Consider the following 26,416-nt stretch of genomic DNA (forward strand, 5'->3'; position numbering starts at 1 on the left):
TGTTTAAAATAATTCTTAATATAAATTTTTTTGAAAATTATATAAAATGTTAATAAGTGATATGTTAAATTGGACGGCTTTAAGAGCTTATAACTCTTACTTTTTATTAGAATAGATTTTTTTAAATTTCATGGTTCATAAATTTGATTGATAATATATTTTTGTCATGGACAATTAATTATTGTGGATTAACTTAATAAGGAAGCTACTTCATTCAATGGCATTAAAAAACTAACAGAAGGCTTCAAAGTTTGGGGAACGCAGAGCAATCTAAAACGCAGCGTTTTTAATAAAACGCAGCGTTTTTAATAAAATCGCTGTTAATTTCAAAACGTTGCGTTTTATCTGACCTCTCCTTAGAAAAAAAAAGAGAGGGTTTATTGCCGGCGGCGAGAGAGAACAGTCGCCGGAGAATATGGTTACCGGGAAGATAGCAACTCGTCTTCATCTCTTGATCAATCGTTGTGTTCGAGGATACGCCGTGAGTAATAATTTTCCAACTCTTTGTATTCCGTTTCGTTGTGAGTTAGCGTAACTTAAATTGTTTATGTGGTTTTTGTATAAACGCAATGGTCATGTAGGAAAGAGAAGAGATGAGTTCGCCGACGAAGGAAACGGAGAAAGATTTGCTTCTTTCTCTATCTCAGGTACATCTTTGTTGATGCATTGTTTGTGGTCTTGTGTGTTAATCTTCGAAGCTCCGGTTCTCTAATTAACGGAGTTGGTTTCCTAGGTGTTGAGAGAGATTCAGTCTTGGATTAGCGAAATTGCAAGTGATTCGATGGTGGTGAGTTCACTTCTTTTAGAATTCTCATCTGTGTGTGTGTGTGTTTGATTCTAAGGTTGGTTGATGATTAGTTAAGTTCAACAGGAAGAGGGAGAGGAGACTGTTGATCATGAGGATGAAACTGATGCTGCTGTATGCTTGGAAAGAGTTGTGGCTGATCTTGTAAGTTCCTCATTCTTAGTTCTCTAAGGGGAGAGTTCCCAAGTTACAGAAAAATTGTACCTTTGATGGTTTAGCCGTTTAGGGGTTGTCTATGATTTGGAGTTATCCTTTAGCTTGATTTGGTTTCTCTGGGGTTTTCCGGCAGGTTGGTTTGTTGGATATGAAGAATGTGCATGTTAAACATTTGGCTGGCAACGTTCTTGTGGAAGTATCCGAGTGTCTTGTTGAATCTGTATGTTTTCTTGCGTCTGCCTCACTTGAGATTTTAGAAAAATGTTGTATCTTTCAGAAATTATACCTTAATCATTTGTTTTCCTAGGGAAGTCAATGGGATGATTTCATTCGTTTGCTTTGTGAATGTTTGCGCTTAGCAGTTATCTACAGTTGCCCAATCCCTGCTGTTTCTTCATCAACTGGATTTGGAAATCCGGATCTACATTTCTTGGGTTCTGATGTTCTTAAATGTAAGCTGGAAAAGGCTAACTGGTACATGGTGTCTGATATTTTTCGAATTCTTCGTAATATATTGAAGCGATTGAGCCAAGAAGAAAATGAGGATCTTCTTGATGTATACTTGGAATCTGTCAACTCTACACTTGCAAAAGTTCCTTGGTGCCGAGTGGACGCTATTTTCTCTCATCAGCATGGTAGTGGAACTTTTGGAAGCACTAAAAACTGTGAGGAAGCAACAGTATTTCTTGGGAGCTTTGTTCAGTTTCTCTGTTCCGTGGTTCAGCAGGTTCCCTTTGCTGAAGATTCTGATGGTTTTGAACCTACACATTTGATCCTCCAAAAAACCATCGAGCTTGTTCCTGATCTCCTCCGTTGGTGCCATCCAAAGTTAGACAGTCAAAGTGTCTCTTCCATGTCAAGATACCTATGTCACAAGTTGCTGGTTCGTTTTTCCACAAGTTCAGATATCATCTTTGCTTTGTTTCTAGATTTCTCAGGATAGTAATAAGTTCATCCTACGCTAATGTCTCCCCCTTTTTGTAGGTCCTAATGATGAGGCTCACTTATCAGTCCAATATAAAATGTACCATTCTTCTTTCATGGCTGCAATATTTGCAACGCCAATTTCAAGGCTTTCTTCAACACACGCTAACAAGCTTTAAACCCGTCCAAGATAATTGTTTGGAAGGTTCGCCATTTTTTGTGAGTTTGTCTGATAGGGAGGTCAGTGAGACGCATTCTAATCATTTGCAAAGACTTTCTGTGTTTCTGGGCCTACGGTGCTCCTTCACTCTGCTTTATTCAAGTAGACATACCGACAAGCACTGTGAGTTTGATTGTAGTAAGAAAGGAATGGAAGTGATGTTTAAATGGATTGAACGACAGATTCCAGGTGATACATTTTCCGACCACAGAGTTTATACCAAGAAGAGTGTTGTCTTTTCTGCATCCTTCGTCCGGTTGTTCATGCATGAGGTTTTAGTTTATCATTCTGTATTGTAATTCGTTTTTGGGGCTTTAGTTTAACACCGTACAGTAGATCTCTATTATATCTTCTCTATGTTTAATTGTAGGATGATCTACTATTTAAAGTCCTCCTGCAACTCCTGTCTGTACCATTGCATAGAGAAGAACTGTAAGTAGGGTAAAACACTGCCTTTTCTGCAAACAGTTACTCAGATTTCTGTGAGCTCTTATGGGCGTTATTTTTTAACTTATAAGGCTTAACGTGGAAGGGCATTCGCGTCAAGATGAGGAACAAACTATTTTCTTCCGTTTATCAACCTTGTTCAACCCTGTAGTCCTATTCTGTATATTTCTTTCAGAGGTTATTTTCATAAAGCATTCACATAAGGGAATCTCTTGTGCTATGTTGCATGTAGGCTTTGGTAATTTGTTCAATCACTGATGAGTTTTCTTAATGCGACACGTCTGTTTTTCCATTGTCAGTTGCATTATGATCATCAAGTCCTTCTTGATTACCTTATATCTAAAGACATCGGGGCTAGCTGTGCAGAGTACCTGCTGAGGTTAATCATTTTTATCTTATGTTACTTGCATATCAACTGCTCCATCCCTGCGTATTAAGATTGGATATGATCTGCTATTATGTTTGTGTGATAAACCAGCCATGTTAGCTCGGACTCTAGTCTTTGAATGATTTCTCTAGAAACTTAATGCGTTTCTATTGATTCCTGTTTAATAATATCCATTGTATTTTCCTGGTAGATGTTTGCGGGCTGTCTGTGATTCATGGACCCTATTTGTGGAATTCCCATTTGAAGAAAGTACAAATGCTTCATCTTCAAAGAGAAGAAAACTTTTGCTTCAGACTTCTGGCGTTGAAAGTAACTGTAAACTACATCCTCAGGCTTTTGAAGATGCCAAAGATTGTCTGCTTTCGTTGCAAAGTTCAGTTGTTAAGCTACATCAGAAGAAACTATTTCCATATAACCCAGAAGCTCTTCTACGGCGGTTAGTCTATCACCGCTACGATAAACTCACCCTATGTATATAGTCACCTAATATAACTTTTTGTCTATTTTGAGGCAGTTTGTCAAGGTTTCAAGAGCTCTGTCTATCCAACGAGTAATTTATCTGGACCAAAGGTAACCTTCAATTGCATACTCGATGTGCATTCTAAAGAACTGTTATATGGAAATTGTCATATGCTCAGTTGTTATTCTATATATTCGAAATCTTTGGAGTCTATAGAATTTTCCAAGAGGTTTCCATTTATTGACAAGAAAAATGTGGTGATAGAAGTCTCAATGTGGTCTTTAACCTCTCAGTCAATGTGGTGAGAAGGATCAGATGCCAACACAAAGAAGTCTCCTTTCCAGATCAAATTTTAGACTAATTGGCTACAGGTAGAATTGTAAGTAAGTTACGAGAATCTCATGTCTAATCGAATCTTCTTGGGGTTGTGACACAAGTGTAGCTGACATGAGTTGTGTTTCTGCAGAGAGATCCTAAATTCTTCGTTGGTGCACCTGCTATGAAACAGAGAGCATTATGTTCTTGCCTCCATAATCCAAATCTGAAAGGTATAGGATACTCTGGTCAAGCTAATGTGAAACTGCCCCAGCCAAATACAGTAAGCAATGAAGAAGTATCAAAATTACAGTGTAGGAATAACCAAAAATCACAAATATTGAAACTCCCTTATTCATATCATAGATGTAATTGAGCCCAAATCATACACAGTTGTTATCATTTTACATTTAGTTATATTTCGCTGCTATTTCTTGTAGCAGTTGAGAAAGTTGTTGTGGCTTAGTGAGCATAGCCATGTGACCAGCTTCTTCAATCCTCTTCACTTCGTTAGGCTCGTAGTTACTAATCATCCACTTCTGAATCTCCTCTGGAAGCACATTGTCGCCTTCACAGACAATAAAAACTCTCTTTCCAGATCCATACCTCTCCTTGGATATCAAATCTTCACCTCCCATTTCCTTAGCGTATAACCAGCTCGATTTCACCAACGCCATGGCTAATTCTAGATCCTGCAATCAAATTACCAACAGTGACCATTTGATCTAACACAAAGATTAAACACATATAGAAATAGTAAACTATGCCATAATCATAATAACTGTAGACTCACCTCTAATTGGCAATTACTATATGCCTTCTCCTTCATGAAACTAGTACCGAACAAAACTGAACTCGGAGGGTGTTCTGGTCCTTCCTCGAATGTAAACGCACTATCCATGGCGAAACCCTCTGGTAGTCTCTTAAAATACTGCATATATACAAACAAAATGTGACATGCGATTAGAAGATAAGTTCATAAGGATATGGTCTCAAACAAGATAAGAGAAATATAATTTTATTTCCGGCGACCTCTTGAATCAAAACCGCTGGAGGAGAATCATGGTGCGGCATATAAGCAGAGAGGAAGATTCCAACAGAGACTTTGGTCGGAAATCTTTCCATAGCGAGAGAAGTTCCAATGCCACCATAGCTATGACCAACGAGAACCACCTTCTCATTCTCAGGAAGAGACTCCATGAAACTCATCAAAGGCTCTAGATGCTCGGACACCAAACGAATCTTATCGCCCTTGAGCTTTGCAGCTAGTTTGAACCAGCACCATGCTCCATGACATGAGCCGTGGACAAAGACGAAGTGATGGAGTTGTTGTTGCTGCATGTGTTGTGTTTGCATTTGGTATTGTTTGGTAAGTCATGTTATCTTCGTCCAATTCGTGTTGTTATATAGGCAGCCATACCCATCATCACATTGGTTTAATTGAGGACACGTGTTGAATTGTTTATCCAAATAACTATAAGATATATAGAAAAAAATCTTTGAAAATCTTTATAAAAATGGGGTGAATCTATTTTGATATTTAAAAGATAGACAATTTTATTCAGGTACAATGTTTCAAAAGATTAGGTTATACTGTCGTCAAGATTTAGTATTTAATTAAGGTTTGAAATATATGGTTTAGAGTTTGGTTGGAATACCTTACCACTTTAAATGTAAAATTTCAGGTTGGCAGTTTAGAGTTTAATATATTTTATAAGAATATAAAAACTATGCATATTTATTATTTATTTTAAAATTAATTTCACCTATTTATATATATATATATATATATATATTGAATAACAACCGTAAAAAACCGCCATAGTCTCTTTATAAATTCCTGATTTTTCAACGTTTTCTCTCTATCTTTCCCACCAATTCTTCTCACACACTGACAATCATGAGTGATAACATCCGGAAATCAGTCCAAGATCTGGATTTGGGTATCGATGATGCCCCAATTTCTCTTCCACCGGAGTTCCTTACTCGTGCCATATCCGTCAACCGCCACACCCTGGTTGTTACTCTTGTCGATCCCCGAAAGCAGAACCTTCAAGCCCTCATTCGTCAAATGCCACGAGTTTGGGGATTTGCGAACGAGTGCGTTGGTCGTATCCTTGACGGCGGAAGAGCACAATTCCGATTTCAGTTGGAGGATTCTCTGAATATGGTGCTGCGAAGGGGGCCTTGGTCATTTAATGATTGGCTGGTTACAACCCATCGTTGGTATCCAAACATAAGTGAGACAAACATGAAGATCATACCCTTTTGGGTACAAATCCAAGGTATTCCTACTCTATGCTTAACGAATGATATGGCTAGGTGGGTAGGAAACAAAATAGGATATGTCTCTGATGTAGACTATGATGAGAACGGAATTCAAGTGGGTGCCGTGCGTGTTAGAATTGACTGGAACATAGATGATCCTTTGCGATTCCAAAAAAACATTCAGTTCATTGTAGATGAGAATACTGTGGTTAAGTTTCGTTATGAGCGTTTGAGGAATTTCTGCACAAAATGTGGATCACTCAAACACGATGTGAAAGAGTGTACTCTCGCTTTTGACGATCCTGAACCAGAAGACTCGGACAATGATAATGATGGGGACAACTCTGATGCTGGTGATAAGGATGACAAGGACATGTCTGAGGCAAATACCTTACCGTCCATGGATCCTGCGAGTCTCATACCTGGTCTGCAAATGCCACCACCATCTGGTCCTACTCATGGTTATGTTCCAGAAACGGTGAACATGAGGTCCCTTCCAAGTGTTTTCATAGACAAAGACCTCACTGCTGAACGCATTCGCTACTTAAATGCAAAGTATGCAGGGCAATTTGTTGACCAGTATGAGCAAAGGAACTTACTTGATGATAGTTCAGACAATGCAAGTCCAGAGTTTGTTTTCATGAAACGAAAACGGGTGCAGTTTGAATCTTCTTTTAACAAAGCTGAGGCTGCTGAAGAGTTGGTGGTCCTGAACCAATTTCGCAATAAGCATCAGCGTACACTCTCGGTGGACTCATGTTCTGTCAAGAAAGGCTTCGACGGAGGCGCGGGGGGCCCGGTATCCCAGACTTTCCAATATGAAGATCCTCTCATGGAATTGTCAGGGTGTAGGTCCTTCTTTAACTTCTTCTCGTTTGAAAAAACTCTGTTTTACTACTAAGTGTGACATTCTCTTCCTCTCTGAAACTCTAAACCAGGATGATGTAATAACTAACTTAAAGTGTGATCTAGGATTTTCTAATGCTTTTATTCAACCCCCTCAAGGAAGGAGTGGAGGTTTATGTGTGTTTTGGAACGACAATGTGCTATTATCCTTACTTTCACAGGATGAGAGACTCATTGATGTAACTGTAAACTATAATAATATTTTGTTCTATTTGTCTTGTGTCTATGGACACCCGATTCCAAATGAGAGAAAAGAACTATGGGACCGATTCGAACATCTAGCACAAACTCGTGATTTACCTTGGCTATTAATCGGAGACTTTAACGAGATAACTAATAACCGCGAAAAGATTGGCGGACCAATACGTGAGGATTGGACCTTCCGAGATTTTCGACATATGATCTCGATGTGTGATCTACAAGATATTCGTTCAAGAGGCAATCCTTTTTCATGGGTTGGAGAACGCCATTCTCACACGATCCAGTGCTGCCTTGATAGAGCTATGTTTAATTCTTCTGGAGCTGCAACATATCCGAATGCAGAGACTCTGTTTTTAGACTTTGCAGGTTCAGACCATCGACCTATTCTTCTCGATTTAAATGACAATATCAGACACAATCGACGCATTTTCCAGTTTGACAAAAGATTGTTGGATGTTCCTAATTTCCATGATGTTGTTCGTGATGGCTGGTTAACAAACAACGATGGTCTGGATATACCAATCAATGAAAGGATCAAAAACTGTAGACGATGCTTGGCAAATTTAAAGAGAGAACATCACCTCAATTTTGAAGAACGCATAGTCACAATTCAATCACGTTTAAATTATGCAATGGAGAGTCTGGATTCAAACTTGCGGAGAACTATCCCTACTCTACAAAATGAATTGACAAAAGCTTATAATGATGAAGAAAAACACTAGCAACAAAAGAGTCGAAACTTGTGGATGACTAATGGAGATCAAAATACTAGCTTTTTTCATGCCTGTGCTAAATCAAGGTTTGCAAAAAATTGGATTACCTCCATATCAGATGATCAAGGCAATGTATACCAGGGAGATAGGGCGATTGGCGACCATGCTCAAAACTTCTTTACAAATATATTCTCTTCTACGAATCATCATGTTTCCACATCGACCTTTGCTGACTTTAACACAAAGGTGTCAGATGAAGCAAATGAGCAGCTAACAAAAGTGTTCACTAGTGAGGAAATTTATGATGTTGTATGTTCGATAGGGGATGATCGTGCTCCAGGGCCAGATGGTTTAACGGTCAGGTTCTATAAAACCTGTTGGGGTACAGGTTGTCCACAAGTTATAAATGAAGTGCATTCTTTCTTTGAGACAACAGTAATGAAGCCAAGCATCAATCATACGAATATTTGTATGATACCAAAGATCGAAAATCCCCAAACTCTCTCTGATTACTGGCCAATAGCTTTATGTAACGTCTTATATAAGATTGTTTCTAAATGTCTGGTCCAACGCCTAAAACCTCATCTGAATGACATCGTCTCGGACTCGCAAGCAGCCTTTATTCCTGGTCGGTTAATTCAAGACAATGTGATGATCACACACGAAGTTATGCATTCATTAAAAGTCACGAAACGTGTGTCTCAAAATTATATGGCTGTTAAAACGGATGTCTCTAAAGCTTATGACCGTGTTGAGTGGAAATTCTTAGAAACAACTCTGAGATTATTTGGTTTTAGTGACAAATGGATAAACTGGATTATGGCGGTGGTGTCTATAGTCAACTATTCTGTATGAATAAATAGAGCTCCATATGGCCACATAAAACCAACAAGAGGCATTAGACAGGGTGATCCATTATCACCCTATCTTTTTATTCTATGCTCTGATATTCTTAGTCACTTAATTTCATCGAGTGTAAGAGACGACGATCTCAGTGGGATTCGGATTGGTATTGGGGCTCCAAGTGTTACTCATCTACAGTTTGTCGTTGACTGTTTGTTCTTTTGTAAGGCTAATAGAAAGCACTGCCAAACTCTAAAATATATTTTTGACATCTATGAATACTATTCAGGCAAAAAAATAAATACTTCAAAATCTATGATTACTTTCGGAAGTAGAGTCCAGGCGTATGCATACATCTTTGAAAAACATTTTAACTATTCCCAACCATGGAGGAGGTGGCAAGTATCTTGGCCTTCCTGAACAGTTTGGAAGTAAAAAAAAGGAAATGTTTGAGTACATTGTTGACAGAGTTAAAAAACGAACAAATGGATGGACTGCAAAAAAGTTATCTCCTGCAGGGAAAGCAATAATGCTTAATTCTGTAGCTCTATCTATGCCTGTTTATGCCATGTCCTGTTTCAAATTGCCATTGGGAATCACAAGCGAAATCGAGTCACTTTTAATGCAGTATTGGTGGGAAAAAAGCTCAAATCAACGAGGTATTCCATGGATTGCTTGGAAAAAATTACAAAAACCAAAAAAGGAAGGGGAATTGGGTTTTAGAGACTTAGCTAAGTTTAATGATGCCCTCTTAGCCAAGCAGGCATGGCGATTTATACAACATCCTGAGTCTCTCTTTGCCCGAGTTATGAAAACAGATATTATAAAGATGGCTCGATCCTAGATGCCAAACAAAGGAAAAATCAATCCTATGGTTGGTCATCTATCCTATTAGGATTAGACCTGCTTAAGAAAGGAAGTCGATTTATAGTGGGGGATGGTAAAACAATACACATAGGTTTGGATAATTTTATAGAGGAGCATCCACCAAGACTAGTTCAAACTATGCCACAACTATGTTCTACACTTATAAAACAAGTAATATCTAAGGTGGGTGATACTCGGCAATGGGACGTTTATAAACTCTCCAACATTGTCCCACAACCCGAGCAAGAGCTCATTCAAAGAATTCATCTTTCTCATGAGGAATTCCCGGACAAATTTATATGGAACTATACCCGATCAGGTACCTATTGTTAAATCAGGTTATTGGTTTGCTACTCACTACCCTTTTGACCCGGGGGAGGATTTGAATATATCACATGGCTCAATTGAACTCAAAAACAAGATTTGGAAGCTACGACTCATACCAAAGGTAAAACACTTTATCTGGCGTATTTTATCAAAAGCTATACCAACCAGGACAAGATTGCGTAGCCGTGGAATGAACATAGACACTATCTGTCCCAGATGTCAACAATCTGAAGAAACAATAATCCATCTATTATTTACATGCCCTTTTGCTCTTATGACATGGCGTATTTCTGGTTCATCATCACTTCCTATAACTCAAATTCAATCGGATGTGGAGGCGAACATTTCTCAGTTGTTCTCTTATCATTCGCAAACACCCAACATTTGTGATTCGCTACTACCATTTGTTTTGCTATGGCGTATTTGGAAGGCACGAAATAACCAGGTTTTCAATAATTATCGTGAGAGTGTATCAAAGACGGTTCTTCAGGCAAAATCAGACACAAAAGAATGGATCAACAACTTACACCACATTCCACCGCCAATGTCAGTTATAAGGACATCGACTATCACCTGGTTACCACCGAATTATCCGTTTCTAAAATGCAATTTTGATGCAAGTTATGATCATTCAACAAGATAAGCAACTGGTTGATGGATCTTCAGAGATTTTCAGGGCGAAGCTCTGTTTTGGGGAGCGACAAGATTAGCTAATACAAGATCTCCATTAGAGGCGGAAACAAAAGGATTACTCACTAGCATTCAACAAGCTTGGATAAGAGGATATCGTTCAATAGTTTTTGAAGGAGACTGTGACACTTTAATCAAATTAGTAAATGGTCAACAATTTGATGCCTCTTTAACAAATCTACTCCAAGACATTAAAACTTGGGCTTCTAGATTAGACTGCTCATTTATCTTCATGAAGAGGGAATGTAATAGTGTGGCTCATTTTTTAGCAAAGTTTGGTTATGTTAGTTGTTCGTACTATTCCAACTCTGTATTAAAACCTCTTTCGCTAATTAACTCTCTCTCTAATGACTAAATTTTATCAATATATTTTCTTTGAGAAAAAAAAAAATATATTAAATAACAACAATAAATGAAGTGGACCATATTTCTGATTTTTTTTTTTTTTTTTGTAATATGAACTCAATCATACTTATATATATTTTTTTAATTGTTTTTTGTACGCAATCATACTTTCATGAGTTCATCTAAGAATATGTTTACCCTCTTGTTCAAGGTTTGTCTTTCATAAATTTAGAGTTTATCTATAGATTCACATATATCCTTATCGATTCATTGACATGTATATAATAATTTTGTCACGTATTAGTTTTTTTTGTGTGGGTGAAACGTGTTTAATGTTATAAATATAACGTAGTTGATTATTCTTAATCAGTGGACTAACTGATATAGTATAAAGTTAACAAGACACAAAAAAGAATAAACATTAGTGGGTTAACATAGGGTTTTTACGCAAAAAAAGATAGAAAAACCGAAAGAAAAAGTCTTGGACGGTTAAAGTTGAGCACGTGGGAAAACATTGTGAAAATCCATATCGACAAATGTGAGACTGTTCTCTCTTTAAATCTTGTCAGATCGGTTAATAAATGATCCACTACTCGGCAATTTAAGGCCATTGGAACTTTTTCGAGTCAAATTTGGTATTCCAAACGTTACGAGAAAAAGCAAAATGACAACAGAGAAATATAACGTCTGAGAACGATGATAAAATAGTTAGAACTAGGTGTGATCCATTTATTTATATGTTTAATTTTAAGTTATCTGTTTGAGAGATATTTTATTTGATTCAAATATGAAAGAAATCTTAGATAGATAAATGACTCAAGAATCCTCAAACATATTTTCTATTTTTAAGTTTGTGTACACTTATAGATTTAGCAATAAATGTACATAAAACTACGTATAAGTTTAGGTATGAACATACGTATAGATATTATTTCATTAAAATAGTGGCTCTTCATTGCCGTCTTGCCGACCTTAAAAAAAAAAGAGTGCTCCTCATTTTTACAAACTCTTAAGTCTTATTAATAATTCTAGTCAGTCTCTTTTTCTTATTTTTATACTAAATTTAAAACAATATCTTTGAAGATAGATAGATTGAGAGTATAGCACAAGTCTTATGCTTATTCATCCAATATTTATGCACTTTCTTTTCTACAATATCCTTATAGTGATACTACTAAAAGATCATTTGGGGGATGGGGGGGGGGGGGGGGGGGGGGGTTATTTTTCTTAAAAATGAATAAATTTAGAACTTGGAAGGAAATACAACTACGCAAGTACAACCCAATGCCAAAAGAAACTCTCAAAAGACAATACCTCAAGGAGAAAAAAGAAGAAAAAGAACAAATAATTCATTGCGGAAAAGTATAAATGACAACCCAATTTTAGAAATAGTGTAAAAGCTTGAAAACACTAAAGGGCCAATAGAGAGGGAAAAACAAAGAGTTGAAAGAGACGAGAAAAATAGTAACATGTCCTACATATGGAAAGATCGACAACAGATCTATCAATTAATGACGAATGACCACAGAAGAAGACTGTTCAGATCGATCAAGAGGCATTTTTAACAGTAAATGCAACTAATGTGGACAAAATTAATCAACCACTCATCTATCATGAACGGTTTGAAGCATCTTGTTGGTTAAGTTAATCTCAAAGATGACACCATGCATTGCATAAGATGCTGACTGGTATATCTAGCTGGGGAAAGTGATTTTTAGAGGACAAAGATGACTGTGACACTATCGTTTGATGGGAAGAACCTAAACATTTTTCTCGTTTATGAATTATTATGATGACCTTCGTGATAGGATTGGATGAGCAAGGTCCTACCAAAGCTACTTTCCTGGTATAAATACTTTTACTGTAATTGGTAGAGAAGATAAGAACAAGATAAATATCACTTTCCACAATGAATAACACATGTTTACCTCACGGGTCTAACATCTACTTTAGAATAGTGGGACTTTCCCAATTTGTGATTTTGCAGCCTGTGTCACTTTAAGATTTGATGTACCATTGTTCCCAGTAAGACCATTTGAATTTTGTTCCTGAACCAATGATAGTTGCTTCACGTTTTCACTTCATATAACTATATAACACATCTGTGATTGACAACAACAACCAAAATGTATCAAGATTAGCTCAATCCTAACTTACTTTGGTTGCATAACACAACCTAAGGCCCATTTAATAACTTTAAAAGCCCAATTTTTTTTTATTTAGTAGCCTTATTCTTACACGATGTTGATGATATAATAAGTGGATTATAAACATTAAGTAGCCAAAACTACATATGTATAACGTATGCTTTGTAAAAATACGAAATAAGAAGAAGATTTGTTACAACTAATTTGTAAATTAAGCTTTGGGAGATGGCACGTGCCCTACCTACTTTACATTTAGCCGCCACTGTCACTCCTCCATACATTAATCTCGAAAGCTGAAGCCCATCTTCCTGATTCTAATCGCGATTATTCTAATTTCCAAGAATAATGTCAGTTGTTGAGATTGTGGCAGGGCCTGCTCTTGGATATGCTCTCCAAGCCCTTCATTATGCCATCAAAAGAGCTATAGATAGATCTTTAACCTCAGCATACATCTTTGACCGTCTCGATGCAACAATCTTTAAGATCACTCCGTTGGTGGCTCAAGTTGATAAGCTTAGCGAAGAAGTGGAAGATCCACTGAGGAAAGTTATTGAAGATCTTAAGCATCTCCTTGAAAAGGCCGTTTCTCTTGTCGAGGCTTATGCGCAACTCAGACGCAGAAACTTACTTAAGAAGTTCAGGTTTTGTATACAATATAGTTACATGAATTTCTTTCGGTATATATGAAGGCGCCTCACTTATTTCTTAGTTTAGTACTTTAGAAAAACCTCTTAAGGTATACGAGAAGAATTGTTTTTTTTTTTGTTGTTGTTTTTTTAATGAAATAATATGTAGCTGTGTTTTATGAAATAACATGTGTACGTATCATTTTTGTGGTTTTGAACTTTAGGTATCAGAGAAGAATCAAAGAGTTAGATGCTTCATTAAGATGGATGGTAAATGTGGATGTTCAAGTCAATCAGTGGGTAGATATCAAAGAACTCTTGGCCAAAATGTCTGAAATGAAAACTAAACTTGAGGAAAACACGCGTCAACAAACAAACTTTACGTGTTTCAAGAGCAGTAATAGCATATCACAAAGTAGTAATCAAGATATTGTAGAAGAAACAGACCAATCTTCAGAAGAAACCGCTGAATGCTCGAGTGATGGATCTAAATCGAAGATTGATATCCAAATTCGCTGGAGCTCAAGAAAACAGAACAAAGACCACGAAATCCGATTCGTTATGAAGTGATGATTTCTTGACGTACCAATTGTGTCAAATCACTCTTAGCTTTCCTCAAATCTAATGTCATATACTTTTTTTTTATAAATTGTGCCGATTGTGATCAAACAAAGAGAATACATAAATATATTACACATTACATTACATATATGTATGTGAATCCAAAGTTTGTAGAGTAAAAAAACCAACAAACGATCCAAAAATGAACGATGGAGGTGGAGCTAAGACAAAACTCCACTGGTGTGTCTCAACAGTACGGACAAAACAGACTTTTGTCCTCAGAATCTCAGAGAGCATAAACTATCTCTCCACTACTGTCAACATCAATCTCAGATTCAGAATCAAAGTCATCCATGTCATCGTCTAGATCAAGATTATCAGCCATGAAATCATCAAGGCAACGATTACGAACAGTTGGAATCGTAGCCTCTGATATTATCTGCATGATTGTGTCAAGGCTCTGCATCGGCTGCTCTGGTTCTTGAAACTGACTATCCATTCTGTTCTCATCCATCAAGTCACCTGGAAGATTCTTCAAGAACCATTTATCGGATTTGATCTCTGGAATTGTGATTCTCTGCCACATTGAGTTCTCTCAATTTGTTTATTCAGAACTCAAAAATGTTTTTTAAGAACAGAGTTTTTTTTCAAAGAGTAGAACTTACCGTTGCAGGATCAGCCACGAAAATCCTTGATATTAGATGTCGACATTCAGGTGAAAGGTGTAAGTCCTCTGGGATTGAGTATGTGACACTAAGGATTCTCTGCGTTTTCGGATCAACGAAGAAGCAAACTCAATACAATCAAGTTTGAAGGATAATGAATATAAGATAAAGAACTTAGAAGAAAGCTTTACCTGTATTGTCTTTCGATAATCTCTTGGCTCTTGTGGATCCTCAAATGGATAAGCTCCAACCAACATTACATATAAGGTTACGCCACAGGACCATACATCTGCAAGCTGGGTATTGTAACACAACAAAATTCAGTGACAACTCAAAGAAAATATTGTGGTATAAATCTAGACAAAGGAATTGGTCTCAGGGGCTTACCTTGCCATCATATTCCTGTCGAAGAAGAATCTCTGGTGCAATGTATGCAGGTGTACCAACAGTTGACTTTGGCTGGGAATGAAGAACAGAAGACTGAAGAAAAGAAATGCATCATTAGGGGCTTCAGCAGAAACAATACTTTCAATGATAAATCAGTAGTAGGAAAGACATGATAGGCAAAAGAACATGAGCAAATAAGAAGCACAACGAGGAGTCTCAAGATGTTCCCCACTGATTTGCGCAGGGCCATGTCGAAGCATATACAAACTTGGAATTCAGAGAACAAACCTTGAGAGAAATAGTACCTTGGAATAACCAAAATCACATATTTTCAAACGAGGGGCAGGACTTCCATCCAACAATGTATTTTCCAGTTTCAGATCCCGATGGCATATTTGCTACACAGGGAAATCAAAACAGAATATTACCAGACTGAATCATTAAACTCTCTCTGAAAGAAACAAACGAGAATAAGAAAAAAAATCAAACTAAAAGAACATTGCTCTGCATACCATTGCATGACAATAGCTAACTCCAGATATAAGCTGCTGAAAGAAGAACCGAGCCTATACATTTAAACAACAAAAACACTCAAAGATCAGTACTAGGACATCGATACCGCAACACAGAAGTAAGAGAAGTAAGATAATCAGAACCAAAACCTCATCTTCACTAAACCTCCCAGCATTACAAATCCGCTCATAAAGTTCTCCACCAGCAGCATACTCCATAACAATAGCCAAATGGGTAGGCGTCAAAATCACCTAAACCATAACAAAACACAGAACAAACTCAAACCACTCGGCCTTACACATACAAAACACACAAAGGAAGGAACATCAAAGGTGTTTAATTACCTCTTTAAACCTGACAATATTAGGATGCCTCAGTGATCTATGATTAATAATCTCCCTCTGAACATTCTCATCAATCTGTTAAACACAAAAAACGTATCATCACAACAACTTCAGAAAAAGCATTAATTGAAACGAATTAAAGAAAGGTCAAAACTTTTAAAGCATTTAACCATAGTAACAGAAAACAGAATTAAAAAAAGCAAACTGGATCAGATAAAAGGGAAGGTACTAAATCTGGAAACTAACAAAAAAAAAAAAAAATCGAAACTTTGGGGATCATCATCACTAAAAAGCCTATAAATATCAAATTCTTTCAATCCAAATTGAAATATTTAAGTAAAAGGGTGATGATAAAAAAATTCACCTTTTCACCTCTCTCGATGTACTTAACAGCAACAAGCTCCTTGGTAACCCTATCGGTCATGAGACGAGCTACGCCGAAATTACCAGAACCGATGTCTTTGACGAAGTCGTAACGATCACTGTCGTGCATAATCGGTAAATCAATCGGCATGATCGGTGTATTACTCCCCGGATCCATTTTTTTCTCTCTCTCTCTCTTAGTCTACTATTTCTCAATCACATCATCTCTGAGTAGTAGCTGAGAATCTAGAAGAGGAAGAGGAAGGAAGAAGAAAGAAGCTTCGAAGCAAAAATATCTCAAAGAAGGAAGGATTTGGATAAATTTTGGGGGTTGGGGGAAAAAGATTGGATCAACGAATGAGAAAGACAAAGCCAAAGCCAATTATTGGTCGCTCTCTCTCTCTCTTAGTTAGATAAGAGGAGAAAGAAAGAGAGAGAGGACGCAGCTTTGAACGACGCCGTTTTGTTTGTTTGTTTGTTATTTTTAATCTGTTTTTGATACGACAAAAGCCGCCGCGTTTTGTTGATTTTTTAAGTTTTTTTTTTGACAACAGCATACAAAAATGGCTTAAATAAGCCAAAACGAAAGAATATTATTTATATGAGTAACTAAATGCGGTATTGCACAAACTCGACATACTAAATTATCCGCTTTATCATTATGTGAGCGAGGGATGTAGATCAAAGCAAAAGAATCAAACTCCTCTTTATCCGCATGTATGTCCTCCAAATAAGGCGTAAAAGCTGGCCACTCGTAAGGTGAAAACACCATCTTCACTAAGTCAGAGCAGTCGGTGAGAAAAACGACAGATTGATCGTCCGCCCCGATCATGCAATGCATAACCCAAATAAGGGCTTCAATCTCAGCATGAAGAGGGGAAAGGCTGCAACGTAGGTTGGCAGCACACATGGAAGGGTCACCACCCGAAGACGACAAACAAAACCATCCTCTACCCGCATAGCTATCTGTTGCTTTCCATGAACCATCTACGAAACAAATATAACTCGAGGAAGAGAAAGACCAAGGAAGTGCTAATCCCCTATCCTTATCGAGTACAACCACATTGTCACCCGTCAGATTGAATACCATATCCTCTGTCTGAGCCAGAACCCATGCCTTTGCCTCATCCTCCGCTATCCGTAAGATAACTAGGGGATTTGAATCCAGGTTACCAAAAATCTTGTCATTGTGTGCCTTCCATATGTACCACAAAATCCAGGGAAAGAATTCTTTTGTTGGAACATTGGTAAACCGCCAAAATAAGAAATCTATGTTAGTGAAAACTGATCCCGATGGAAAGACACCCAGAACTATCGGAAACTGTGACAAAGCCCAAACCTATTTCGGTGGGGAACATTCAAAAAAGACATGATTAATTGTCTCCTTCCGTGAACCACAAAGACTACACATAATATCATCCCCTATACCCCGTTTCTATAGGTTAGCTGTCACCGCCACGCATCCAATAACACTTGCCACATAAAATGACTCTTTAAGTTGATTCTTTTAAGTTGTTGTTTTGGCTTCACTCCGTCTTTGTCTTCTAAAAGATACTATTTTTGTTTATCCGTAATCTTTGTTTTTAATAATCTCTAATTCTCTCTATCTTACTCCTATTAAGTTTTCTTGTGCACAGCACCACTAAATTAATTACTTTTAAGCTTCTCAAGAGAACACAATTCAAATCGAATTAAACAGAGGGTAACACGACTAATCTAATCAGATGCGGAAATTTAATTTTGATCCAGACAGAGTCTTTAGAATCTTTATGCTTAAAAAGACTTGTCACTGATCTTGTAAATTCCTCATTTCCCTAACTAGTCTTTTGAATATTAAGTGGGTTAGTACTGTATCGTGAAAGCAAATTTTTCGTATTACACTATTACTAAACTTTTCGAAGTAGTGGTCCATTTTTCAAACATAAGACACAGTTCACAGTTGTATTCAAAAATTAAACAAAACTTGACATTTGCTTATTTCATCTTATCCAAAACTCTGATCTAAGTAAATGATAAAACAACAACAACAAAAAAAAAAACAGTTCAAATCGACATTCTAGAATCCCTAAATCTAAAACGTAATAAACTTTTTTTTTTTTTAAACTTATTGTCACGTTTTTACAAAATATGGCGTGACAATAAATAATTAACCAACCAGAAGAGATTTTGTCTGTATGTATACAGAGTCTTCTACGTTTCAGATTTGTTAGGGAAGACGAAAAGATGAAGCAATTGTGACACGCAGCTTAGTTAATTAGTTAATTAATATTAGTGAAGAACATACAGGATAAGACAACTTCAGCAAGTCGAACCCAAATAATAATAAAAAGACTAGTTAATTAGATGATTTGCAGAGCGATTATGAGAGGAGCCTAAGATATCTTATATGTTTACTCTTCTCATTTAAAGAGAGCTGTTGGTGCGGGAATTAGCACCCCTAACATACCGATCTATACCCGATTAAGGAAATTGGTTATCTAAATCAGGAGTTCGACCCTGGGGAAGATTCAACTCTTTAAGGAAGGCCCAATAGCATCGAGAAGCCCAGTTCAGAGGCGATGAACCGACTTCCCAGGTCGCCTAGCGGCCGACCTAACAAGAAACAGGGAACTTTCCAAATCATGGTCGAGCTGATTAGGAGAGTTGATATATTCTGTAAATCTAAGAAAACCTATAAATAGAGGAGAATCCATCCATTGTAATCATCGAACAATAAATACAAAAAACCCTAATTCTTCATTGTTCTTGAGAAAAACCCTAACTTGTTTTCCAAGAGATTTCAATCCCCTTTTGTTTGTTAGCTTTAATCCGATTTCTTAGAGAGAAAGTGTTTCCCCCATTAAACAAATTCATTGTGTGAAACTCAGTTTCAACAATTGGCGCCGTCTGTGGGGACGCTAAGTTCTCAAATCACTTCTCTCTCAGATCCTTTCGAAACATACCAAGCAAAGAAGATCATGTCACCAACATCCAACAACGGTGTCACCAACGCGACCGCTTAACAACATGACAATTTGGTCACCAGAACTACCAACTCGCAAAATGTCATCACGGATCCACTTACCGACTCGCCTGCTACGCTTGTCTACAGCCGACGCAACCTCGGGACGTCGGAAAACCTAGCAGACGACTCGACGGCTCTTCCCATCGGGGTGGAGAACGTCGAAGCACCCCATCACGGAACCCAAGAGCCTGACGGAGAATCACCCATCGATGGATCTGTCGCTAGACAGACCTCATCTACACAAATCGCGCAACCTCCTCAGCTCGTCTCTGTGGATGATCTCCGCCTTGTGTTCAGAACGATCTCTAAGGATCTCTTCTAGGCGGTAAATGACACAAATCGACAGATCGATGCGATAGAACGCTGTGTGCCCCCTCCGCTCCAGCAGAACATCGTGCCGTCACAGACAGCCCGAAGGAATGGACCCCTAAACCGACAACTGTTTAGCGATCCACCACCTTCAGCCCTCAGATCACAAAACCAGTACGTACCCTCGGTGCTAACCTTGGGGGTGCAACCCCACATCGGACAGTCTTCTCAGAGAGATCCGATCCCAGCTCCTTATCCCGAATTGGAAGAGATTCATCTCAAGATCCGGGATATAGGATCCCTCCTTTACCGGGCCGTAAGCACAGCTCCGGAGATCGATAGGATGTTCGAGGCCACGCAACGGACCCCGTTTACCAAACGAATCTTGGAAACGTACGTCCCGGCTGTAAAACTAAAGCTTCCGACCTACGAAGGGACGACGGATCCAGTACGGCACATGACCTCGTTCATGGCCACCGTATCCAAAGCCAGATTCACCGAGGAACAGAAGGAAGCTGGTCAGTGTCAACTATTCGTCGAGAGTCTGTTAGGAAGCGCGTTAACCTGGTTCTCTCGACTTCCCCCAGACTCGATCAAAAGCTTTGCCCAGCTATCAACGGCCTTCCTGCGGAACTACCGGGTCTTCATAGAACGCGGCTCTTCTAGCGCCAAATTATGGGAGATAGTTCAGGAGTCCGGAGAACCCCTGCGACTATATCTTACCAGGTTCAAAGAAAAATATGTCAGCATCTCGGTCACTGAAGACGTTGCGATTGCCGCCTTCAAGAAGGGGCTCATTCTCGGGTCGCCTCTGGAAGTAGATCTTAATATCCGCAAAGCCAAGGACCTGGACGATGCGCTTCATCGGGGGTCCCGTTTCGCATACGTCGAAGAGGACAAAGAGAAGTGAGCTTCAAAGACCCTTCCTACGCGTCCAGGAAAGGAAAAGAATTGAGACGGCTACCAGGAACCCCGTAAGCATCACGACCCAAGAGACCCTAAGCGTGGAGTAGTAAGTGCGATCTTGGAAGATGGAGGGCAGGTTAATACACCTCCGGACACACAAGAGGAGCCCTTTTGCAATTTTCACATGTTCGGAGGCCATTCAAAGGCCGAATGTAAACATCTGTCCAACTATCTTTACGAAAAATATTTATCTGGCGAAATAAAGGCTACCTACCAGCCAAAAGCCTTCCGCGGTGGTCGTGGAGGTAGAGGTCGCGGCGGAAGATCAGGGCGACCCAACCCTGGACGAGGTCAGAAGGGCAACAACCATCCGAATAATATGTCGAGCGAGCAACAACAACCACTTCCCGTCGTACAACAGCATAATATAGTGCCAACGGAAGAACTCCCAGGACCACCCAAACGTCAAAAAGGACAGCAAGCAGAGCAAACCCCAACTCGGGGCCGTATTTCCATGATCATCGGTCAAACCGACGAATGTAAGGACTCCGTCCGGGCCCTAAAGAAAAGAGTGCGTCAGATCTGTAGCGTTCGGGCGATCTCCGAGGAGGAGTCGCTTAGTGCTGATCCTATCACATTTACAACCGGGGACGCTAAAGGAATTCACCATCCCCATAATGATCCCCTGGTTGTGGAAGTCACAATGTACGAATTCGACGTGGAACGAGTTTTAGTTGATACCGACAGTACGGTCAACGTTCTATTCTGGTAGACGTTGGTAAAAATGGGCGTAACACCGGAGCAAATCAAACCAGAGTCCAGGGCGTAACTGCCGAATGTTTTGACATCTTGGATCAATTCCAAATGAAACTAAACCCAACCAAGTGCACATTTGGAGTTACCTCGGGAGAATTCCTGGGATATATTGTAACCAAGCGTGGAATCGAAGCGAATCTGAAGCAAATTGATGCGGTACTGGGACTTCTATCGCCGGCTAACAAGCGAGATGTATAACGCCTAACAGGCCGGGGCGCTAATTCAGTTCATCGCCCGATCAACGGATAAATGTCTTCCATTTTATCAACTCCTCCAGGGTAATAAAGATTTTCATTGGGATGATGCCTGCGAAGTCACCTTCAGACAAGTCAAAGAATACTTGACCAGTCAAATGGTACTCTTTAAGCCTAAAGAGGGGGAGATATTGTATCTCTACATCTCTGTCTCTAGCTCGGCAGTTAGCGGGGTGCTGGTCCGAGATGACCGCAGAGATCATCGGCCAACTTTTTATGTAAGCAAGGCCCTTAATGACGCGGAAACACGTTATCCGACCTTGGAAAAGCTGGCTCTTGCCTTGATCGTCGCGGCTCGGAAGCTCCGGCCCTATTTCCAATCGCACTCTATCGTCGTCTATACCGATCAACCACTTCGGACTATTCTTCACAGCCCTCTTCAATCCGGATGAATTGCAAAATGGGTGATCGAGCTGAGCGAATACGAGATAGAATATCGCTCTCGCCTGAGCCTGAAGGCACAGGTCTTGGCAGATTTCATCACGGATTTATCTCCCGAACTCGAAGAAGCCATAACCAAGACGGAACCTTGGACGTTGTTCATCGACGGCTCTTCCTCCAATCAGGGATCCGGCGTTGGGATCAAACAACGAAACTGAGTATGAAGTCGTGCTGGCCAGACTGCGACTGGCACAAGGACTCGGGGTGACAAGCATCCAAGTTTTTTGTGACTCGTAGTTCGTTGTCAGTCAATTCACCGGAGAGTACAACGCTAAAAGTGAGGGCATGGGAGCATATCGCCAATTACTCCAAACTCTTTCGGAGTAATTCACCTCGTTCAAATTAATTAAGGTTCCGAGGAGCAAGAACTCATCGGCAGATGCTCTCGCCACCCTGGCAACCTGCCCCGATCCGGGCTTGCGACGAACCATCCCGATCGAGTGTATCGAAATGCCCAGCATCGAGCTTGCCGTTCTGGTTCACGCCGTCTACGACGACATGGAACCAATAGAAATTGACGAACCAGCTCGAGACCCGGGTGGCGTGAGTCAACCTCTGGAAGATTGGCAGCTCGAAATCAAAATGTATATCACAGAAGGAAAGGTCCCAGATGACCGCTGGCAAGCTCGACGATTGAAAGCTAGATGCGCGCATTACGCCATGATAAGGGATTAAAAGAACATTTCTGGAGGACGGTGGCAACCTTTCTGGAGGACGTGCCCTTGCGTTGAAGATTAAAAAAGATGGCCATTATTGGCTGACCATGGTCGCCGATTGTGAGGCGTTTTCGGCCGAAGTGTGAAGCTTGTCAACGTCATGCACCAATGAAACACGTTTCTCTCGAATTACTGACCACGGTCACTACAATATATTCGTTCATGCGGTGGGCAATGGACCTCATTGGACCACTGCCTCCGTCGAGATCGAAGCGTTTCCTCTTGGTTTTAACTGACTACTTCACTAAATAGGTGGAGGATGAATTGTTTCACAAAGTACAATCGCTGGACGTAACCAATTTCATCTAGAAGAACATCATTTGTCGCCACGGACTCCCATACGAAATCGTCACTGACAATGGGACACAGTTCACATCGTTGATCACCCGAAGTTTCCTGAACAAATGGCAGATCCGCTTAAGCACTTCCACTCCCCGATATCCTCAAGGAAATGGTCAAGCCGAAGCCATGAACAAGACCATAATAGACGGACTGAAGAAACATCTCGGACAAAGAAAAGGAGCTTGGGCAGATCAACTCAATGGCGTGCTATGGTCCTATCGGACCACCCCAAGACGAGCTACAGGGCAGTCCCCTTTTTCGTTGGCTTACAGCATTGAAGCACTGGCTCCAGCGGAGGCTGGTGTCCCAACGCTTCGCCGTGCTATGTTGGTCGACGACTCTGATCTCAATGACAGTATGATGCTCGATCACATCAATTTCGCCGAAGAATTACGCGATCATGCTTTAGTCCGAATCCAAAACTATCAGAATGTTGCAGCTAAGTACTATAACAAAGCTGTCCGTCAGCGATGTTTCAGTGAGATTGACCTAGTGCTGCGCAAAGTTTACGAGAATACTAAGGAGACAAACGCCGGTAAACTCGGCGCTCGATGGGAGGGGCCATATCTCATCTCCAAGGCCATTTTCCTCGGAGTCTACGAGCTCTTGACCATGGATGGTACGCAAGTCAAAAATTTGTGGAACGCGGCTCATCTCAAACGCTATTATTACTAGGTCATTTGATCGATCTCAGTTTCGAAAACGCTTGTACTATGAACTACGACTGGCTTGATCCCAATTTTTGGGTACGTAGGCAGCTCCCGATCTCTTTGACAGGATCTCGGGGGCGCAGCCAGAAAAATAATATAATTTCTTTTCACCAAAGAGAATTGTTTATTTCGATTTAAATGCACAGTCAGTTTGGCATCTCGCCAGACAAAAGAATAATCTTTAATTTCGACGTATCACCAAAGAAAGAAAAACAACAATGAAAAGCAGCTAGAATTTAAAGATTCCATCGATTTGGAGAACGCCGGTCCCAATATTAGGAGATGACAAGCCTTCTGATTCTAGGAAGCCAGTGCAAAGCGAGACCCCCCTGTGATCTCAACCTCCTCGGTGATTCGCAGGCGCAGAACTCGAGAGGTCGGATTCCAGTGGCTCTTCGACGACCAGACCCTCGAGATAGGATCGACAGCTCTGACGCTCCCGCCTCAGATCTTCTAGCCGTCCTACGGGCACCTCCGCACCTCTAGTTGCCATTTGCTTGAGGAACGCGCATGGACCTTCTACGGTTTGGCTCTCCCGGAAATGGTGGTCCGTGGTTTCCAGATGGAGGATGTACCGACGCAGCCTTTCTATGCGACTCCTGTAGATCGGTATTTCCGCAATGTGCAGGTTTTTCGATTCGCCCAGCGGTTCATAGTCGTCCTCTGGCAGGTCGGGTATCAAGGCTCTGGAGACCTTACTTTCACATTGGGCGCGCTCAGCAAGCAGTCGGGTCATACGCCAGTTCGCCAAATAGAAGCCGTCGGCGATGAGCTCGTCAAGCACCGAGATGGTTCCTTCTAGACGGCAGAGCTGGAAGATAAGATCATATTTCAGACGAAAGGCCCTGATGTACGAGCTCATCCTTTGACAGCGAGCTCGGTAGATGCGGATCTCCTTCTGCAATGGATTCTTCTCGATTTCTGCAACGAGCTCATGAGATGGAGACGGAACCGTCTCTTCCAGAGGGAGGGAAATGTTCGACACTTCTGGATCGAATCCACTAACGGCGGAAGCAGTCAAATCTCGAGCTCGCCTCAACCATGCGGACCGAGTCGTAGTAGGCATGCTTTGCAATTTCTTTCTGAAGTTTGGATGTGAGGTGCTCAACATACCTCATTTCCTTCTATTTATAGTAAGAAGGGGGGAGATAAATTATGTGTCCCGCAAATCTCGCACCAATCAGATCGTAGGGGGATATGCGCTGCGTCCCAAGACTCCCTCGCCAATCACATTGCATTGTGAAACTGCGTCCGCATTTAATGACGCGGTTATGCCTCGGGAACGAGCAAAAAATATATATATATATATATATACAATAGTTATCGAGTTTGGAATCAAACGGATCGACATCCTGGCCAGATGATTGATTTGCATAACTCTCCAACGCGAGATAAATCGAACCCAGAGAATTCTTTTTGAATTGTTTTGATAACTCTCTTATGAGAGATAAACCGAACCTTGAGAATTCTGTTGAATTGTTTCGTAAAATTCTAGTTCGGATTGCAGGTCGCCGAAGAGTGTAGAGGAAGGTTCGCAAAAAATAACACTAAAATAAAATGAAAAGGGAGAGAGAACGGAGCAAATACCTTCGGTGGTTTGGCAAAAAGTGAAAATGAAAAGCAGAGTCGGGTATTTATAGAAGCAAGTGGGCGACAACCCTACACGGAGTCATAATGACCTACTCTATCCTACGTGACGTTTCAGCTTCCGAGTTGACAGAAGCGACGCGTCTGACACGTGTCGTCCTAACAATGGATGGCGAAGCGGCGCGACGATCCGGGTAATTAGATACGATTTTCCTTACGGATTAAATCGGATATTCTCTTCCTATAGTTCGAACATTCGAATTAACATCTGAATGTCCCGAACTAGGGGGGGGACTAATTGTTGGTGCGGGAATTGGCACCCCTAACATACCGATTTAAACCCGATTAAGGAAACCGGTTACTAAACCAGGAGTTCGACCTTGGGGAAGATTCAACTCTTTAAGGAAAGCCCAATAGCATCGAGAAGCCCAGTTCAAAGGCGAGGAACCGACTTCCCAGGTCGCCTAGCGGCCGACCTAACAAGAAACATGGAACTTTCCAAATCATGGTCGAGCTGATTAGGAGAGTTGATATATTCTGTAAATCTAAGAAAACCTATAAATAGAGGAGAATCCCTCCATTGTAATCATCGAGCAATAAATACAAAAAACCCTAATTCTTTATTGTTCTTGAGAAAAACCCTAACTTGTTTTCCAAGAGATTTCAATCCCCTTTTTTTTGTTAGCTTTAATCCGATTTCTTTGAGAGAAAGTGTTATTAAATTTGTTTCCCCCATTAAACAAATTCATTGTGTGAAACTCAGTTTCAACAAGAGCCTTTGAGACTGCTCACATCATTGCTTCTAAGTGCGGAAAGCTTGAGGTACAAACCCATTTCTTTACTTCCTTTT

At 40.1% G+C, this 26,416-nt stretch overlaps 8 protein-coding genes across 18 annotated transcripts; 5 read left to right on the forward strand and 3 right to left on the reverse strand.

Annotated features, from left to right (window-relative positions):
• Positions 1 to 230: 230 nt before the first annotated feature.
• On the forward strand, positions 231 to 4,166 carry LOC104780873 (uncharacterized). Of its 10 annotated transcripts, none has more exons than XM_010505414.3 (14): positions 231 to 481; positions 582 to 647; positions 734 to 787; positions 872 to 949; positions 1,095 to 1,181; positions 1,269 to 1,844; positions 1,946 to 2,377; positions 2,476 to 2,537; positions 2,624 to 2,729; positions 2,852 to 2,931; positions 3,131 to 3,376; positions 3,455 to 3,510; positions 3,694 to 3,779; positions 3,867 to 4,166. In XM_010505414.3, the coding sequence occupies exons 1-12, from the start codon at positions 416 to 418 to the stop codon at positions 3,492 to 3,494; spliced, it is 1,893 nt and encodes a 630-aa protein (XP_010503716.2). In that variant the 5' UTR covers positions 231 to 415; the 3' UTR covers positions 3,495 to 3,510; positions 3,694 to 3,779; positions 3,867 to 4,166. The 10 variants fall into 10 exon arrangements, with proteins under 10 accessions (XP_010503716.2, XP_087366592.1, XP_087366590.1 ...); XM_087510466.1 differs by having other exon boundaries at positions 250 to 481; positions 3,617 to 3,783; XM_087510464.1 differs by having other exon boundaries at positions 250 to 481; positions 3,617 to 3,779.
• Positions 4,054 to 5,292, reverse strand: LOC104780872 (methylesterase 10). Its single transcript, XM_010505413.3, has 3 exons — positions 4,748 to 5,292; positions 4,509 to 4,646; positions 4,054 to 4,407 (listed from the first exon to the last, which is right to left on the reverse strand). Exons 1-3 carry the CDS (start codon positions 5,069 to 5,071, stop codon positions 4,126 to 4,128), a joined length of 744 nt encoding a protein of 247 aa, XP_010503715.2. The 5' UTR covers positions 5,072 to 5,292; the 3' UTR covers positions 4,054 to 4,125.
• A 323-nt stretch (positions 5,293 to 5,615) lies between these two features.
• Positions 5,616 to 7,812, forward strand: LOC147946045 (uncharacterized). Its single transcript, XM_087509471.1, has 2 exons — positions 5,616 to 6,782; positions 7,051 to 7,812. The coding sequence occupies exons 1-2, from the start codon at positions 5,616 to 5,618 to the stop codon at positions 7,810 to 7,812; spliced, it is 1,929 nt and encodes a 642-aa protein (XP_087365597.1).
• A 5,492-nt stretch (positions 7,813 to 13,304) lies between these two features.
• On the forward strand, positions 13,305 to 14,353 carry LOC104780874 (RPW8-like protein 3). Its single transcript, XM_010505415.3, has 2 exons — positions 13,305 to 13,663; positions 13,873 to 14,353. Exons 1-2 carry the CDS (start codon positions 13,368 to 13,370, stop codon positions 14,216 to 14,218), a joined length of 642 nt encoding a protein of 213 aa, XP_010503717.2. The 5' UTR covers positions 13,305 to 13,367; the 3' UTR covers positions 14,219 to 14,353.
• LOC104780875 (serine/threonine-protein kinase SRK2D) lies at positions 14,259 to 17,051 on the reverse strand. 2 transcript variants are annotated; one of them, XR_015596974.1, is made up of 9 exons: positions 16,483 to 16,950; positions 16,119 to 16,193; positions 15,924 to 16,025; positions 15,774 to 15,827; positions 15,550 to 15,659; positions 15,262 to 15,354; positions 15,066 to 15,170; positions 14,875 to 14,973; positions 14,259 to 14,786 (listed from the first exon to the last, which is right to left on the reverse strand). XR_015596974.1 is itself a non-coding variant. In XM_010505417.3 (9 exons), the coding sequence occupies exons 1-9, from the start codon at positions 16,657 to 16,659 to the stop codon at positions 14,496 to 14,498; spliced, it is 1,089 nt and encodes a 362-aa protein (XP_010503719.1). In that variant the 5' UTR covers positions 16,660 to 17,051; the 3' UTR covers positions 14,259 to 14,495. The 2 variants fall into 2 exon arrangements, 1 of the variants encoding a protein (XP_010503719.1); XM_010505417.3 differs by having other exon boundaries at positions 15,567 to 15,659; positions 16,483 to 17,051.
• On the reverse strand, positions 17,050 to 17,571 carry LOC147946046 (uncharacterized). Its single transcript, XM_087509472.1, has one exon. It carries the CDS (start codon positions 17,569 to 17,571, stop codon positions 17,050 to 17,052), a length of 522 nt encoding a protein of 173 aa, XP_087365598.1.
• A 2,566-nt stretch (positions 17,572 to 20,137) lies between these two features.
• Positions 20,138 to 20,704, forward strand: LOC104783979 (uncharacterized). Its single transcript, XM_010509066.2, has one exon. The coding sequence runs from the start codon at positions 20,138 to 20,140 to the stop codon at positions 20,702 to 20,704; it is 567 nt and encodes a 188-aa protein (XP_010507368.2).
• A 2,691-nt stretch (positions 20,705 to 23,395) lies between these two features.
• Positions 23,396 to 23,944, forward strand: LOC147946047 (uncharacterized). The gene has a single exon (XM_087509473.1). The coding sequence runs from the start codon at positions 23,396 to 23,398 to the stop codon at positions 23,942 to 23,944; it is 549 nt and encodes a 182-aa protein (XP_087365599.1).
• The last annotated feature ends 2,472 nt before the right edge of the window (positions 23,945 to 26,416 follow it).

Source organism: Camelina sativa, chromosome 4 (genome assembly GCF_030686135.1).
Source record: "Camelina sativa cultivar CO46 ecotype springtype chromosome 4, ASM3068613v1".
Taxonomy (NCBI): domain Eukaryota; kingdom Viridiplantae; phylum Streptophyta; class Magnoliopsida; order Brassicales; family Brassicaceae; genus Camelina; species Camelina sativa.